The sequence below is a fragment of the Chaetodon trifascialis genome, chromosome 22 (genome assembly GCF_039877785.1).
Source record: "Chaetodon trifascialis isolate fChaTrf1 chromosome 22, fChaTrf1.hap1, whole genome shotgun sequence".
NCBI classification, from domain to species: domain Eukaryota; kingdom Metazoa; phylum Chordata; class Actinopteri; order Chaetodontiformes; family Chaetodontidae; genus Chaetodon; species Chaetodon trifascialis.
In genome coordinates, this window is record NC_092077.1 from 21,078,526 (window position 1) to 21,097,018 (window position 18,493).

An 18,493-nucleotide genomic window follows, 5' to 3' on the forward strand; every position below is an offset into this window, starting at 1 on the left:
GGCGCCACCATCAGGTCAGATTTGACATTTCTCCAGTACTTTGTTTAATGAGTAAAAGTACTCAGTGACCTGCAGCCTCAGCTTCTTTGTGTTTTAGTAGTTTTACTTCGCAGTGAAAAAACTGTAGTGAAGTGAAAAGTACAGTATTTCCCTCTGAGATGTGGAGTAGAAGTTTAAAGTAGCAGTAAATGGAAATACTCAAAATACAAGTACCTCAAATTTAAGTTGAGTACTTGTTAGGTACTTTGTAACAGAATATTTGTACACGGTGGTATTACCACTTTGGCTTCAAAGTGTAAAGACCTGAATACTTCGTCCACCACTGGAGACACATTAAAATTAGACCAACGATAGAAAGTGAAAGGGGGAGGAGGAAGAGGAGGAGGAGGAGGCAGCAGACTATGGAGCGGAGAGGAGGAGGAGGAGGAGGAGGATAAATGAAACTGATGAAACACATTCAGAGACAGAAAGCACCCGCTGTTTAAACTCAGCAGCAGCAAACAGCGTCGCCTCCTCTTCCTCCCCCTCTTCCTCCTCCTCCTCCGCCTCTCTCTCTCTCTCCTCCTCTTTCTCCGGTCCTCCTCTCCATGCCGGCGGAGGTCTCCGCGGGGCTGCCATGGCGAAGATGCGGGTATCGTACGAGTACTCCGAGGCCGAGGACAAGAGCATCCGGCTGGGTCTGTTCCTGATCGCCTGCGGGATCCTCAGCCTCTTCATCCTCGGCTTCTGCTGGCTCAGCCCGACCCTGCAGAGCCTCCAGAGCAAGCCGGCCAACTGCACGGTGAGCCCGGCCACCAGCTCCGAGCAGCCGCCGCCGGAGCTGCTCCGCCGGCGTCGGCTGTGGTTCATGTAGTATTATTATTATTAGTAGTAGTAGTGTTCGTAGTAGTATTAGTAGTAGTAGTGTGTGTAGTAGTGTGAGGGTTGGTGGAGTCAGCTTTAGTCCACTTTTATTGTTTTTTCTGGAGTCACTGGCTGCAACTTCTTACAGTGTGGTACAAAAATCAGTAATTATTGGTAGTAGATGAAGTATTATCATTCAGACAGAAGAAGTATTGACTTGAGTATCAGTACTGTTGTCACTAAGAGCAGCAGTATTAGTACTGTCAGTGTAGTGTCATGGGGGGTTATTGTCAGTATTTTTAAGCTTTTAGTAGTACTAGTACCAGTTGTTATGGCCATATTGAGTATTACAGGTATTTTGTTAGTATCAATATTAAGACTAGTGTGCTGTAAAACTTTGAAGTAGTGAGTAGTAATAGTACTGCTGATTAGTTCATTGTGATTCTTGGCAGAGCCGGCAGAACTGATCAGTTATTATCAGATAATCATCGATAATCAATGGGTCAAATGTTCAGGGACTGTTTCCAGCTGCGTTTCTCAGCGTTTTTATGGCAGTGAAGTGAATATATTTGTATATATATATTAATATTTGCCTGAAGGAGACATTCAGAGACGTCTCACAGATCATGTTGTTATGATCTCATCGTGTCATTGATCTGCAAATCAGTTGTTCCTAAAAGCGGTTGATTTATTTGAGGTGATTGAAGTATTTGCTCTTGTGTGAGTATATAAATACACACACACACACACACACACACACACACACACACACGCACAGAGCATTTAAAGACTGCAGACACCGGTGATGTGTTGATGTGTTGGTACTTGATCGTTGTTACTGATGACATATGATGTCAGAATCAGCAGCATGTGACTCAGGTTGAGTTCATGTGTTCTAATCTCTTTCCTTGCAAAGAGTGAAGTCATAAATGAGGACAAAGTCTCGCACAGATCAGCGGCTCTGATGGACGGGGACGATGATGAGACTCATCTGATCTGACAGGATCAGGCACACCGAGCCGTCAATCATCCGTCACACTGTGGCGTCTCCACGCTCACCCCTCGACGCTCCGCCGGTTTTAGGCTGGAGGGATGCAAACAGCTGGAAACACTTCGGTCCGGGCCGACGCCTCGAGTCCGCTCAGGCTCTCGACAGGTTTTTCTTGTCATGTCATGGATCACAGAGGGAGGTCACACGGCCTCCTCTGCTGCGGTGTCTGCTGCAGTCACAGCATCAGATCACGTCAGTGCTTAACGATCTGCGGTGGTTAACGTCAGCAGAGCGTCACTCGTGTTTCCACAGGTGTGAAACGAAATGCAGGTAGTTAAACACACCTGTGAGAAACAGAGCCGGCCTGTCGCAGCTGAAGTGAGCTAATCTCTCCGTAGTGTGTGGTGAAGGTGACGATGATGGTGACGGTGATGTGATATGGTGATGGTGTTTATTGGCCGGTGAGCAGACACTCTGTGTGATGTCAGCACAGTGTCATCATGCCACTTCCTGTTTCAAATGCAGCTGTCTTTACGCTGGCGGGTTCGTTTCATCTGTGGCTTCGTTGTCCACGCTCTCTAAATTCATTTTCTGTCTGTGTGACTTCACGGCCCAAAGTGATTGGAGATTACTGAGCTAAAAGCTGATTTCCTGAAGTTTTAAACTCATCTCAGAGTCTGTTTCGTGTTGCCTGACGCTCTGATCAGATGGACAGCCGTGACAGACGCTCGTGGTCCCTGTTGGATGAAGCTAAATAACTCAGTCTCATCCACTGTGTGGGAGTCAGATGGTTCCCAGGGAAGCAGCTGATCCTCCTGGACGCCCTCCTTTGGAGGTTTTAGACCCAGATCACAGAGGAGAGATTATATATCTCACCTGGCCTGCAAATATGCGGACTGACCTGTGGATCACCCACCTGATACCCATCTGGCCCCGGATAAGAGACAGAAAATGGAGGGATGGATGGATGTTAACCAGACTTAAAAAGACCAAACCAACGAGGCTTCATCCTCGAAGATTTTTGTCCTACAAAACAGAAGAAAACAGTTTGAAAACTCTTCTGATGAAACATAAATCTCACCTTTGTGACACTTGTCCAGGTAACGTTTCTAGTGCGGCACGTTCTTCGCCTCCATTCCTGCCCTCTGAAAACACTGAGCCCGTTCCACACTCCAAAACAAACCTTCACAAAAGGACGAGCTTCCTGTTTTACAAGAGCGAAGACTTCCAGGATGCAGACGAGCTGGTGTTTGGTAAATGTCTGAACGCTCTCTGATGAAGAGCAGCGCGCAGACGCTTCCTGAGCTTCTCTATGGAACCAGAAGCCAGCGTCTGATCCCTGAGTTTACGTCTAGTTCCACCAGCAGGTTTCACTTTTATCCCGTGATTCATCAGCTGATTCTCGTCCATCAGCTCCGATAAGCTGCTGCAGTGGAAAGCGACCTTCCTGCTTTCATAATGTGACCACCAGGTTGTTTCAACATCTGATGAACGTGAAAGTGCAGCTTCACCGACACGCCAGGTTCGTCTTCGGCTTTGGGAGGCCGTCAAATCAGAGAATCCCATGTTTGTTGAGGTCAGAGTGGGTTTGTGGTGAAGCTCATTGATGGCTGTTTGAACAGCTGGAAAACAACCAAACCAGTCAGTGATCTAAAAATCCAGTTTGAAACGACGTCTCAGCCGGAGCTCGGCTCATTTATTTGAATCTCGGTCGATACGAGGCGGGTTTGTCCGGCTTCAGGTCGCTCGGTGCCTCCGCGCTGCATCACTTTCCTCTGAGGATCGTTGGAAGTGTTTGCACAGCGTTTTGAAGCTTTGGGAGTTTTCATGGCATGAATTACAGCCTGCTGCAGCCTGCACTCCTGGCTGTTCACTGTGGATGATGAATTCATACCAGTCTGATTTATTCGGCTGTTAGCTTATTGCACTGGCCTGAAATAATGTTGGTGCATTACAGAGAGGAAGCTTTTTGTTTTTCATCTTTAAATCACACAATCCAAACTCGTGTGCGTCCGTCCACTCTGCCAGCCACTAATCCACAGCTTAATGCCACATAAATCACGATATTTGGACGTTATTGCAGTTTCTGACCTCTTCAGTGATGAAAAAAGGTCTGACTGTTATCAAATCTGTGTGACTGATTGTGTATTTACCATTTATTGATATTTCTATTCCTGCCTGCAGCTGTCGCTTCAGTGCGTTAATGAGCAGAGAAGAAATTCAGGCATCGATCTTGATTTACATTTAAACCTCTTAATCACTCAGGTCATTATCTGGATTTATTCTGTGTCCACACACAGTTTAAACAGCCATATGTGAATTCATTTTTCCAGTAAACTCACTTAGCTTAGCTTAGTCACTGCTGCTAATCCACCAAGCTTTCACAGAAACAGTTTAGTTTACAAAGATAACGTCTCAGATTAACCATCAAAATTCACATCAGGCCTCACTGAAGCGTCGACTCCTCCATTGAAGCAGCTTCTCATCTCTGACCAGCGACTGGGGTTATGGAAGTTTTTCCTCGCCTTTGTCGCCAAGTGCTTGCTCATTGTTAGTTCTCTGTAGATAAAGAGCTCGGTCTGTAGCAGCTCTGTATGGAAAGTGTCCTGAGACAACTTCTGTTGTGATTTGGCGCTATACAAATAAAATTGAATTGAATTGAATTGAATTGAATTGACTGTCAGTGTTTTAACAGTAGATGTTAGCTAGCTAGCTAATTAAGCTAACGATACGTGTTCACGCTCCATGAGTTGAGTGAAAAGGCTATCTATGGCTAGCTAATGTTTTAAGTTTACTTCTTTTAAAACTGGAAATGGTATGAACATGTTTAAATATGCACTTGATGGTTACATACATTATATGATGCTATGCTAGCAGAATGAGGCTAAAGCTAACAGGTTTGAGGTAAAAGTCGACAAAGAAGACATGAACATAAACATCATCGTTCTTTTATTTCAGTGTAGAGCTAGTTAGTACAAATGTTATCAGGACAAGAATAAGATCAGATTGATTGTTCGACTTTGTTTTGCTACTTAGCTTAGCTTAGCTTTTCTTAGCTTAGCTTAGCTCATGTACTTGTTTGCATTTTCAAACAGTATTGATTCACTTTTATCTTTAGGAAATGTTTATAGGGTGAGTACTAACTGACATGTCTGCAAGTGTGAAGCTATTTCAGGTAATTTGGCCCCGAATCTAAGTTAGAGCAGGATGGAACCATTAGCATTAGCTTAAAGTCTGATAGCATCCAGGACAGAAATACTACACCTGTAATCCCACAAACTATCAGAGTTAACCAATGAAAGCTCCTCGGCAGCTCCGTGTTCAGCTCGACTGAACTGTACAAACACGCACGAAACTGCTGACGTGCTTTTTAAGGGTCAGTGTTGTAAACGCTGTCGTTTCGTTCCTCCAGGTGGTGTCGGTGTTGCGTCCGGAGGAGATGTTCGAGTGCGTGTTTACCTGCGGTACAGACTGTAAGGGGACGTCTTTGTATCCCTGCCTGCAGATCTTCGTCAACAACTCGGAGTCGAACTCTGTGGCTCTGCTGCACTTTGATGAGCAACAGCTGGTCCTCAACCCAAAGGTAACGAGACACCTGTTAGTTATTCCTCTGTGGAGCGTCAAACCTACAGGTGATAGCAGCAGCTTTAAGGCCACAGATGCTAACATAGCTATCGGTTTCACACACTGTCACTGATGGTTACGGCCAGCAGAAGAAGATAAAGTTTTGTATAAACCAGCATCTTGGTGGACTTTTGTAAAAATTGCAGATGTTTTTGTTGTTCTACACCTTCAACAAATGTTAGCTAAGCTAGCTGATATGGCCAATATTAGCTATATCCACTGGTATTGAACTGGGCGAACTGGTTGAGTTCTTGTCCTTGAGGATCATTTTTCAGCATGATGCATCAAAATGTGAAATCAGGTGAATGAGAGGTTAAACGGCTCAATGCTGAAACACGCAAAGATAAAAATGGAAGCGTGGCGGCGATCTCATGAGCGTCTTCTTCCTGCTTTTTTCGTCCGAGCGTCAGGAGAGTTTGGGTCTCATTGGTTGCCGTATCGCAGCTGCTGAAATGAGGAGCTGGACAGAAATAGATGGAGTGAAAGTGAAGCAGTGAGGCTCCATTAAGACTCAGCGTGCGGAAGAAGCACCATTAACAAACAGCTGACAGTAAACACATCACAGCTGACGCTGTGTGTGATCATTGAAGCTCATGCCAAACCACAGCTGTGGCCAAAAGTATGTGGACGGCGTCATGTTTTCGTGTTCTTTTTGTCTGTTTCTCCTGCTCATTTCAGCGTGAAGAGAAACTGCTGCAGACTCTTCACTTATATTTCTGTCAGGGTTTAAAGACGACATGTTCATCCAGCAGAAGAGTAAAACCCAACTTTTCCCATCATGCAGCCTGATCCAGCATGGAGCTGCACTGATCAAACACATGCAGGCGCTCATCCTCAGCGTGTTTGCAGAGACGTGGACGCCATGTTTCTGCTGTTTACCTCACAACCGCCATGATGGACAGTAAAATGTCTGCAGCTGTGACGACGTTCCAGAGTGATAAAATCCTCTCTGAGTTTTCTAAACTCATTCAGAGTTCTAGCGTCTGACGAGCGTTCAGACTCGAGGATCTGTCGCTCAGGCTGGACTCAGTGGATTGGATTTCACTGTTTTTGCTGTTTTTAACGTCTGAACGCTCTAATGATCTCGAGTCTGCAGCTGTGAGGTGGATGAAGAGCGCAGACGTGTTTATTTGTCACATGAGGATGTTGTGTTCAGGCGTCCACATACTTTTGGCCATGCAGTGAAGGGGACACCCATCACCAGAGAGACTGAGAGGAGGAGAAACCAGCGGTCTGTGGGACATCTTCCTCCTCTAATCTTCCTCCTCTTCAGTGCCCGTCTGTGCTGTCGCTACAGCAACAGAGTAAATATAGAGGGGAGAGACGGCGCGTCATCGATGCCGCTCAGTCGCCATGGTGACCGCAATGGAGATGATATGTAGAGACAGAGAGAGAGACGAGTCACGCTTCATTCAGAAATCCTTTAATGTCCCAGAGACGCAGAATATCGGGATGGATGTCACACTGTCGTACTCTGTGACCTTTCATATGACTGATGGGGGGGGGGGGGGGATGGAAGAGTGGAGGGAGAGAGGGAAGGGGGGAGGGAGGGAGGGATGGATGGATGGATGAGTGGAGGGAGGGAGGGAGGGATGGAGGGATGGATGGAGGGGAGTCACACTTCACACACACGACCCGTGACGCTCCGCCTCCTCCATCCTCTGAATTTGAACGGTGAAAACGTCATTAACGTGTTGGCAGAGAGACGATGCCGAGTGTCCGCTGGATCTCAGCTGTGTGTCCGCTCCTCGTCCTCAGACGTCTCCTGTAGATATGTACAAATACACAGTCAGTACTCACAGTGTCAGTATTACCGTTAATTAGTGCAGTTTAAATGCTTCATCCTTCTCTCAAAGCTCAGATTTATCCCACCAAACCATGACACTAAATTCAAGCACTGCACTGTAGTACAATTTGAGGTACTTGTACTTGCATGAGTAATCTTGCACTGGACCACTCAGACCTGTCAAAGTCTGATTCAAGAACCCGAAATACAGATTATGAAGACATTTAACACGTTAACGCACATTAATCCAGCACAGGTATTACTCTGAAAAGAGTCATTCTGCAGTACTTTTACTCAAGGTACTTTTAGTATATTTAGATCTTTATACTGTGTTCTTCTTCAGACGCCATTAAACGGATGAAATTATAAGAGAACAAGTTTCTTGTCAGGACGCCTTCAGGTCAGACTCGTCCTCTTCATCAGCTCTGTGACCTTTTACCTTCTAATGAGACAGACAGACAGACAGAGTTAATTGCAGCTCTGTGTGTGTGTGTGTGTGTGTGTGTGTGTCTGTCCGTCCGTCCTGCCTGCAGAAAGCTGACAGACAGACAGACAGACAGACAGACAGACAGACAGACAGACAGCTGAGTTAATTGGTGTTGTGTCTGTGGGGGGGGGCGAGTTAATGGAGCCGCCTGTGGACCAGATGACTGACATGACATTAAGACGAGCAGCAGACGAGAGCTGCTGCTAAAGCGTCGTCCACGCTCTTATTTTGGTAGTTTTGTCCATCAGTGCCAACAGTAGTTAATAAAGTGAACGGCGGAGGCCTGACGACGAACCAACACTCATCAAACAGTCAAAGTTTGATCCTAAACGTCCATCAGAGCTCAGCTTTGACCAACACGCCGACTGTAGTTTTAAAGCATTTAGAATGATAAAAACATTTAAATTAATCAGTAAATAATATAATGTAATTACATTTTTAAAAAGAAAAGATTTTTTACAAAAATATAGAAATTAATGTCCATAATTAATTAATGCCCAGATTTTTTAGCTGCTGTTATAAGAACCTGAAATCTTTCCAATTCCTAAAAATCAGTTTGCTATAAACTCATCAGTGACGTCACAGAAAGCGTTTTAATCTCATTCATGGAAACTGTTTTAACGCTCCGTCAGGGTTTTTCCATCCAGCTGCTTGTTTCACCTCTGACCTGCAGCACTTACAATGTGTGTGTCCGCCAGCTCGGACATAAAGAGACGAGCTGAGATTTCACCAAACCGCTAAGTGTGTGTGTGTGTGTGTGTGTGTGTGTGTGTGTGTGTGTGTGTGTGTGTGTGTGTGTGTGTGTGTGTGGTACTTTGGTGGTTTTGTCCATCATCTCATCAGTTTTGGTCAGAAGAAGTCAGAGGTGTAATCAGCAGCTGGAGGGTGAAGCCTGGTGTAGCTTCACGGTTCACAGCCAGCACAGCGCTGACGGAGCATCAAAGCCTTTTTACAGAAATGTGATGATAAATGAGAGCGCAGTGTTCGTCACAAACTGTTCTTATCCATCAAAAATCTTTTCATCTCGGCCAAAAAGAAGGAAATTTGCTAAAAGTGCTTTTAGTAAATGTGGTTAACATGAACACCCTTAAGCTCCACCAGGGTTCACTACGCAACGAGGCCGCCTGTGTAACGCACCAACCGACTGAGCGGGATCACCTGAGGCTCAGGTAGCTGCTGCCGCCCCATCTTCACACATTTCTGTAGTTATGAAGAAGCATTGTTTTTGTTAGTTAGTTAGTTAGTTTGTTTGTTTGTTTGTTTGTTTGTGTTTGTTTTTGGATATTAAGTGAAACGTTGAATATCATCGTGCAGGAAAACCAAAGTTTGATTGTCCTCTGTGAGCCAGTTTGGACTCTATTGCTCTGAGCTCATAATGCTCCTCTGGCTTTCTGTCAGACGTACACATAACTCAGTGCTACACACACACACACACACACACACACACACACACACACACACACACACACACTAATACTAATGTAGCCAGCCTAGCTCGACGTGCCAGACTCCATTAAACTAGAAATGGATTGAATTGTGTGTGTGTGTGTGCATGCGCACGCGTGTGTGTGTGTGTGTGTGTGTGTGTGTGTGTGTGCTTGTGTGTGTGTGTTTGTGCTTGTGCTTGTGTGCGCGTGCACATGTGTGTGTTTTACTTCAGCAGTGCATGCACACACAGGTCGGCTCTCGCTTTATTTTCCCAGAGTGCTTTTCTGCCCGCACCTAATGGCTGCACCCTGTGGTGTGTGTGTGTGTGTGTGTGTGTGTGTGTGTGTGTGTGTGTGTGTGCCATCACATTATATATTTCATAAGTGCTGAAGTCTTTACAACAAACTAAAGCTGCTTTGGCTTTGGAAGTATCTCAACGCGCACACACACACACAGATACCATTTGAATGATGTGGATTACTCTGTGTGTTTTGATGTCGGCTGCTTGTGCTGCAGCAGAAAACCGTTCGGTGTGTTATTTTTAAGAACAGCACATTTGATTGTTTGTGTCTTTGTGTCATTGTGTCTTTCTGTTGTCGTGTCTTTCTGTTGTCGTGTCGTCGTGTCTTTGTGTCGTCGTGTCTTTGTGTCGTCGTGTCTTTATGTCGTTGAGTCTTTCTGTCTTTGTGTCTTTCTGTCTTTGTGTCGTCGTGTCTTTGTGTCGTCGTGTCTTTGTGTTGTCGTGTCTTTGTGTCGTTGAGTCTTTCTGTCTTTGTGTCTGTCTGTCTTTGTGTCGTCGTGTCTTTGTGTCTTTCTGTTGTTGAGTCTTTCTGTCTTTGTGTCATTGTGTCTTTGTGTCTTTGTGTCATTGTGTCTTTCTGTATTTGTGTCTTTGTGTCATTGTGTCTTTGTGTCGTGTCTTTGTGTCTTTGTGTCTTTCTGTATTTGTGTCTTTGTGTCTTTGTGTCTTTGTGTCATTGTGTCTTTCTGTATTTGTGTCTTTGTGTCATTGTGTCTTTGTGTCGTGTCTTTGTGTCTTTGTGTCTTTCTGTATTTGTGTCTTTGTGTCATTGTGTCTTTGTGTCGTGTCTTTGTGTCTTTGTGTCTTTCTGTATTTGTGTCTTTGTGTCATTGTGTCTTTGTGTCATTGTGTCTTTGTGTCATCGTGTCTTTGTGTCTTTGTGTCATTGTGTCATTGTGTCTTTCTGTATTTGTGTCTTTGTGTCATTGTGTCTTTGTGTCTTTGTGTCTTTGTGTCATTGTGTCATTGTGTCTTTGTGTCGTGTCTTTGTGTCTTTGTGTCATTGTGTCTTTCTGTATTTATTATTCAGGGAATATTTGACATTCTTACAGGAAAAAGACACGAGAAAGACGTTTCAGCGGGAAATCAAACACAACAAACAGAATAAGTGAAAGTCAATGAGCGTATCAGCGGCTGCAGTCTCATTAATCCCGCCTTCAAGCACATTCCTTCCACTTCCTGTCGTTTAAAGCGCAGGTCGGCTCCGAATCCTGCGTCTTCGGCTGTAATCCGCTGATCTGCTGCCGACCGGAGACGTGAAGGATGAGGACCAGGATGAGGAGATGAAGGCAGGCGGCCAATTACAGCCAAGTCATTTCCTCGTTTATGACTTAATTATGTCATGGATGTAAACGCACAGGCTTCACCTCCAACCTTCACTCCATTTTAACATTAACAACCAACCGTGAGCCCAAAGTCATCGTTTAAGGAGGCAAGCGGCAAACTGTCCTCAAGCTGTCCTCAAACTGTCCTCAAGCTGTCCTCAAACTGTCCTCAAACTGTCCTCAAGCTGTCCTCAAGCTGTCCTCGATATTCGTTTGACCTCATTAGAGGCAAAATGCAGTGCAGCAGATCAGCTGAAAGGTCGCCACGTTCACGAAAGCTTTGTTTCTTCAGGAAACAGAATAATTTAATCACAGAGGAATGACGACAGTAATGTGTGTGTGTGTGTGTGTGTGTGTGTGTGTGTGTGTGTGCTGCTAACTTAAATTAATTAAGTGTAATGAGGCAGAGCTTCTGGAGCTCCAGGACGTCAGGGGGGCGTCGCTGCCTCCCTGCCCAGCCAGGAGCCTCTGTCTCCTCCTGCTTCAGCCACCTCGCTGCAGTGAAGCTGCCTGAAAGAACCAGCAGTGACATTTTGCTTCCTCGGGTTTCTGCGGTGGTCTTCCTCACTGCAGCCGGAGGAAGGGGCTCTGCTTAAAGCTGCTTTCTGATCAGCCTGCCTCTGAATCTGGAGTGTTGTACCTCGGTCGCTCTGCGTAACATGTACTTCAGCTGTACTTCAAAGCCAATCCTTTTGTGCTAAGTAAGATTTCAGATGCAGTACTTTTACCTCTAGCAGAGCATTTCTGTACTGTGGTATTGTTACTTTGTCTGAAGTAAAACATGAGTACTTCCTCCAGCACTGCTGAACTTGAAGTCTCATTTGGGTCATTTTGAAAGGCAGCGAAACTTTCAGTTTTAGTTTGGAGGTTGTTCCGAAATGATGCAGCAAACATGATGATTTCTTTTCTCAGGACACACACACCTGCTCAACACACACACACACACACACACACACCTGACCTGCAGAGGCTGAGAGGCAGACAGACAGGTGGACAGACAGGTGGACAGACAGGTGGACGTGGCCTCATGTTCATGTGTTTAGCAAAGTGAGACACGATGACAGCTGCAGGTCAGAAACATCCTGATTATCAGAATACTGCACTTTAATGTACTGTGTGTATATATCGTGTGTATATATACTGCAGGTCTCTGAAGTGTCTCTGAGTTTATGTGTTCATCTCCTTCGTCCTTCATCGGTTCACAAAGTGGTGACCTCGCTCTGTCCTCTATGAGCGACTGAGCCTTTCCAGGAAGCCTCTTTCATAGCCAATCATGATCCTCTCACCTGTTCCAATCAGCCTGTTTACCTGTGGAACAATCCAAACAGGTGTTTCTGGAGCGTTCCACATCTTTCAGCCTGTGAGACGTGTCGCTGCATCACATTCACAATAAGCAGATATTTACAGAAATCAATGAAGCTGATGAGGAAGAACATGAAATATTTGGACTTTGAGCTGTTTTCAGGTCAGTTTGTGTCAGAGAGGGTCAGATCAGCTGATCACTTCCTGTTTGATTGTTAAATTTTCTGGAATCAGGCTCGTCGAAATCGTAACCCGTCAGCGTTCTTTTCCCCTCAGAGGGATTCGTTCTATATGAACATCACTTCAGGCTCTTTGCTGCTTCTGAGCTTCATCAGGACACGCTCGCTTCCTCGTTTCCCTCCAATCAGGAGCTGCTTTCAGGAGCTGATTGATGCTCCTTCAGTCACAGTTAATTGTTGGTGTGTTGTCACATCTCTGTCGTCTTCGTCATGTAGGGCAGCGGCTCGTCAGAGAGAAGCTCGGAAAGACAAGTTTGGACTGGAGATGTTCAGGACGGACATGATGAGTCCGAGTTTTGTCTCAGTCTCAGTTTGTGCGTCATGTCAGCAGGAGAGACGCCTCCTGATTCGGATCAATGCTTTATCAATACCTGATAAAACAACAGTATGCATCACCAAAATGAAACAATAACGACAGCCATGGATACATGAAGAGCCATCTGGAGACCAGCAGGAAGCTCAGGTGGACTCAGGTGTGACAGCAGACCCTGACCCTGACCCTGACCCTGACCCTGACCCTGACCCTGACCCTGACCCTGACCCTGACCCGACGCCCCATCAGCACCTCGGAGCAGCTTTAAACGAGTGTGTGTTCGCCGCTGCCTCACGTCCACACACACACTCCATTGATCCCATTCAGGCCACTTATCAGGGCCTGAAACACACCGAACTGTAACCTCCACCTGTTGGCATGGCAACCGCAGTCATCCGGGAGGACGACCCACTTGTGACGTCATCGAGCGAGGCGTGTTTGATTGGCTGCTTGATGAATGGTGTTGAGGATGAATGGGGGAGAGAGAGAGAGAGAGAGAGAGAGAGAGAGAGAGAGAGAGCGAGCGATGGTCTCTCTACCTTCACTGAGCTGGATGAGACAGACAGACAGAGACAAAAGACGTCACACGGACGAGTTCAAGCACCTCAAACACAAAATACATGTATTACAGCTTTATTCTTACAAGTACAAGTACTGTAACTACACACAGATGTGAGGTACTTGTACCTTCTTCAGTCTTCTCCTCCAACAGATCTTTACACATGAAACACAAAAAATCTGATGCTTTGGTTTCAGTGATCTCTGCTGTGGACTCATTGAAGTTTGATCTTCTCACGTCTGATTGGCTGCTTTTCCTCTCAATCATCTCAGTGATCTGAGTGTGTGTGTCATCCTGAGGAGCTGTGGACCAAACAAACATGTGAAGGCGTCACTTTGGGCTCATCGTCACCACATTTCTCTCTGTTTCCACAACGTTTCCAAATCTAATAAAGAGACCAGAGGACGAGAGACACAGGGGACGCTTTACTGCACTGAGGACTGAGGACTATAATACTTGAAGTACTTTTTCCTGATTGAAGATATTTGTGAGGTGTTTTGTGTGTTTTTCAAGTCGTATTGTTCATTGCCCCCCCATACCAATCACATCATCGCCATAGCAACCCTTTGATCCATGGTAACCCGCCAGCACCAATCAACCTCCTGCTTTGTGACGGTGTGTGTGTGTGTGTGTGTGTGTGTGTGTGTGTGTGTGTGTGTGTGTGTGTGTGATTATGTTTGGATGGTGAAACTGAAACGAACCTGATGAAGAGGAGGATGATGCAGACCCCCTCTGAGCCAGTCAGTATTAAACTTGTCACCTTGTTTTGACCTTATTGCAGCGCCCCCTGCTGGGTGACCGGCACTGTCAGAGCAGCAGACGCCACGACCGTCCAATCAGAGACAAATGAACGAGTTGAAATTTTAAAATCAGCTCCGTGACAAGTTCTTATGCAACAGTAAAAGTACTAGTAGTGCACTGTAAAAATACTCTGTCACAGGTAAAAGTCCATCTCGGCTGTCAACGGGCGAGAGGCGGGGTACACCCTGGGCCGGTCGCCAGCCGATCGCCGGGCACATACACACACCTTTCACACTCACACTCACACCTAGGGGCAATTTAGAGTCACCAATCAACCTAATGAGCATGTTTCTGGTCTGTGGGAGGAAGCTGGAGAGAAGCCACGCATGCAGGGGAAGAACATGCAAACTTCACACAGAAAGGCCCGACCCGGGAATCGAACCTGCGACCTTCTTGCTGTGAGGCACGCACACTACCTGCTGCGCCACCGTGCAGCCCGCATTGAAGTGTACTTCAGTGAAAATGTGTCAGTATAATGAGGAAAATGTACTTGAAGTACTGCAGTAAAGTGCCCCCTGTGACTGCTTTTATGATTTCCTCTTCACTTTTCTCTGTGTACCTGTACTTTCTTTTTTTCGTGCTGCTGCGACTCTTGAATTCTCCTCTGGGGATCGATGAAGGCTCATCTGGTCTTATTGAGGACTGATATTGATCGTGTTTTCTGGCCCTCAGTGTTCGTTCGTCCCTCCGTGTGAGAGAGACAACCAGAAGAACAAAGACAGCGTCTTGTGGTGGGAAGACTATTTCACCAAAGAGGTCAGCAGCCAGTCCTTCACCTGCTTCTTCAACCAGCAGAGGAGGTGAGACACACACACACACACACACACACACACACACACACACACACACACACACACACACACACACACACACACACGCGGTGGAGTCTATTTCCAGGTGTGATTCAGATAAATTGGAAACAGGAAGTGTGATGCTGTGAAATTCGCCTCGGCGACAGATCATTGTTGCCTCGTGGGGATATTTTTAACAGAACCTTTCCCACTCCTCAATTTGCCGCCTGTGACCTTTGACCTCTCAGAAGTGACTCTTGGTTCACACTCATCATGTTTCCAGTCTGAATCTGAGGCAGCAGTTACTCAAGTCCTGTTCTTAACTATAATTGGAGGTACTTGTACTTTGCTTGAGCATCTTCTTTTAGCATTGAGCACCAGACCCTGAACTAACACTGATGTGGAAATAAAACAAGGAACTGATCAATGCACAAAATCCTCTCACGCTGGAACCTGGAGGGACACTCGGTGGTTGTAGATGATCAGAGATAAAGAGAGGATCCTTTTCTTTTTTAGGTTTGATTTATTGTGTCGCCCGTGAGGAAGCAAAGCCTTTTTAAAGTGATGAGGCAGAGAAAGCAGAGATCTCCTTCAGTGTGTCAGCTCAGTCCTCCTGTTATTCATAGACGGTGCTTACCTGTGACCTTGGCTGGTTTTATTTTTATCTCTGCACCAGAAGAATCAGAATGAGGAAGCTCGGCTTCATGAACGAGGGTCCGGTGGGAGACGAGCTGCTCCTTTGTGCTTTAGAGAAAAAGAACTGGAACGCTCAAAAGGTTTGTTAAGACGAGGAAACACACTTCGTCTCCTGGTGTGTGGGGCCTTACCTGCTCTGTCTCAACTGTTCACTGGACACAGGACGGCGTCCAGGCTGCTGGTCCCCCGTCCTCTTAGCTAAAGCTGCATCACCGGCAGTTCAGTCCAGCAAATTCTGTCTCTGCAGCCTCTTATCGGATCACTGCACCAGCAGCAGATTAACTCCACTGATATTGTGACAAGTTAAAAATATCACATATCCATATCTTGTAAATATTGCAATTCATGTTCTTTGAAAATGTTAAAATCTATAGTGAGGATAAAGGTATAAATCCAGTTAAAAGCAAGAGTCACAAAGAGTGATTAGAAACCATAAAAGTCGTTAAAAACAGTTCAAACCTGTTACATGGTTAAAGAAAAATTGATAAAAAGCTAAAAGCATAGTAGTTTTAAATTGTTTGCTTTAGTTTTATTGAGAAATTCAGCTAGGAGTGATCTGTTATCTACACCGTGGTCTTGATCTGTTACTCTGAGATCGATTGGGAAATTCGCGGTATATTCCTCATTCCAGTAAAAGACTTACTGAGGAAAAACTGGACTTATGACTCATCCCTTTTCAGGCATGTTGTGGGTTGTCAGCAGTGTAAACGTGTCTTGAACACTGACTTTTAGCATTTTAAAAGTGCTCAGAGGTTGTTACTGTGATGTTTGAGAAGGTTAAACCAAAGTTTTGCTGAAGTATTTTGTCGTGTCATCCTGTCGAGCGCATTGATACTTAATGCCCTTTAGTGTCATTTTGATCAGTTGTGAGACTAGGGACAAGAGTGACAAGAATTTCAGGTAAATGCTGTCAATATTATTGACGTTCTAATAAGGTGTGTGCTGGCTACCTGTCTGCTTACCTGTAGATGTTTTGTTTGGAAGTTGTGTTTATGTGAACTCATTCCAGTAAAAGACTTACTGAGGAAAAAACGTACTTATCACTCGTGATTGTCTCATCCCTTTTCAGGGGTGTAACGATATCATGTTAGCTTCATGCCAAGTTAACTGATGTTGGATTGCAGCTAGCTTAGCCTCTGTGTTAGCGTCATGCTTCTGAGCCATGCTAACGTGGCGTCAGATTTCTGCCCCCATCGGCTTTATTGGCCGCGTATGTGAAGACAAAGAAGGAATTGACTCCAGTTTGAAGGTGCGGATTAGCCAGGAGTTTGGTGATGTCAGACGCCGCCAAGAGGGCGACGGCTGGAGTCACTGAGCTTCGTGGTGGATCTTCAGAAACGGCGTCCATGTTTTTCAGTCTGTGGATTCTGCCTCTGCTGCTTGTTCATTCTTCTTCTTCTCCTTCTTGTGATTTCAGACCAGACGACGTGTTGTGGCGCCGCTCCCATGACACCAGCGTCCTGCTGCACTGCGTCCTCTGGCCAATGGTGTCACTCCTCCTGGGCACGCTCATCGTGCTGCTGACGGTGTGCGCGCGCTCGCTGGCCGTTCGAGCCGAGGCTCTCCAGAAGAGGAAATGCTCCTACGAGGTGTGCCAAGACCTGTCTGCCTCCTCTGATCACCGCGGCAACAAGGCCGAAGACCCCCTCTCCACGAACTCTGACCCCGAGCTGTCGTCACCCACAAGGACCCTACCGCTGTTTGCAGTGCCGGTGCGACGGCGCGATCGAGAACATTAAGATGAAACTGTGTTCACATCGTGAGTCCTGCGAGAACGAACCGCCAGCAGGCGTCTGATGTTAAAACCAGGAGCGGCCGTGAGCAGAGGATGATGGGAAATCCACCTGTTGCCTCCAGAGTTCAGCAGAAACATCAGCCGCTCTCCTTTGATTGACTGTTGGAGGCTGAACCTTCTGATTTGAATCAGGACAATTTCTGTCGTTACGAAGAGTTCTCATAACGACGACGACGGCGAGCGAGCGAGCGACGGCGAGCGAGCGAGCGACGGGGACGCCAGCTGCCGTCTGACCTGCAGCTCTCCTCCTCATCGAGTCTCCCTTTGAGTCCCAGTAGCATAAGTGTTAAAGACTAGAGCCAAAGTCGACCTCCCGTCAGGTTAGCCAGCCTCTCGGCCTCAGTGACGGATTCTACGTTTACATCACATGTTCACCATCGCTGAGCGTCTGCAGCAGCTTGAACCTGGTGTGAGTTTAACGAGTCAGACAGCATCCAGAAAACTGCAGACTTCATGTTTGTCGTCCACCAGCCGTCCCTCTGCTGTGTCCAGCCACTGAATCAGCGGTGGAAGAAGTACTCAGTACTTTACTCAAGTAAAAGTACCAATACCAAAAAAACTTGATTACAGGTAAAACTCCTGCATTCAAAAAATCCCATTTAAGTAAAAGTACAGAAATATTCTCTGCAAAATGATCAAAGTGAAGCATCGATGTTCAAACAGCATTTTACTGCTGGAGCTACTTTCAAATACTTCATGTATTCTTTGCTAGTTTAGGCCAAAAGGTCAGCAGATCAATCTGAGCGGTCGTCAGATTTGTATTCATTTGTTGAACTTTTTGTACAATATTTGATCATTTGAACAGTTATTGAAATGAACCATGTGAGACGTTTAGGCGGGAATATCTGAACTGATTACAGACGGTTTGAGAGTCACAGTTTAAGATGGGATGTTCAAGATCATCATTTGTTCTTTTGAGTAAAATCCTAATCTGGAAATAACAGCCATCAGATGAATGCAGTGGAATAAGGTGTAGTGGAGTAGAAGTTTGAAGTATAATAGATTGGAAATACTCAATTGAAGTACATCAGATTTGTACCTAAGTATGGTACAGTACTTGAGTAAATGTATTCAGTTACTTTCACCAGCAGCCCAGCAGAGGTCGTCCAGCAGGACACTCCGTCACGTCCATCACGTCCCTGTCTGAAGCAGCCAAGGACGCTCAGCTGGTGGACAGACATCCTGTTCAGTGAAGCAGGCAGACGTACAAAA

At 45.9% G+C, this 18,493-nt stretch overlaps 1 protein-coding gene across 1 annotated transcript; it reads left to right on the forward strand.

The window, feature by feature from the left end:
* The first annotated feature begins 596 nt into the window (after positions 1–596).
* On the forward strand, positions 597–17,380 carry LOC139350791 (calcium-activated potassium channel subunit beta-4-like). The gene is made up of 4 exons (XM_070992393.1): positions 597–781; positions 5,247–5,417; positions 14,672–14,799; positions 16,904–17,380. Exons 1-4 carry the CDS (start codon positions 617–619, stop codon positions 17,223–17,225), a joined length of 786 nt encoding a protein of 261 aa, XP_070848494.1. The 5' UTR covers positions 597–616; the 3' UTR covers positions 17,226–17,380.
* The last annotated feature ends 1,113 nt before the right edge of the window (positions 17,381–18,493 follow it).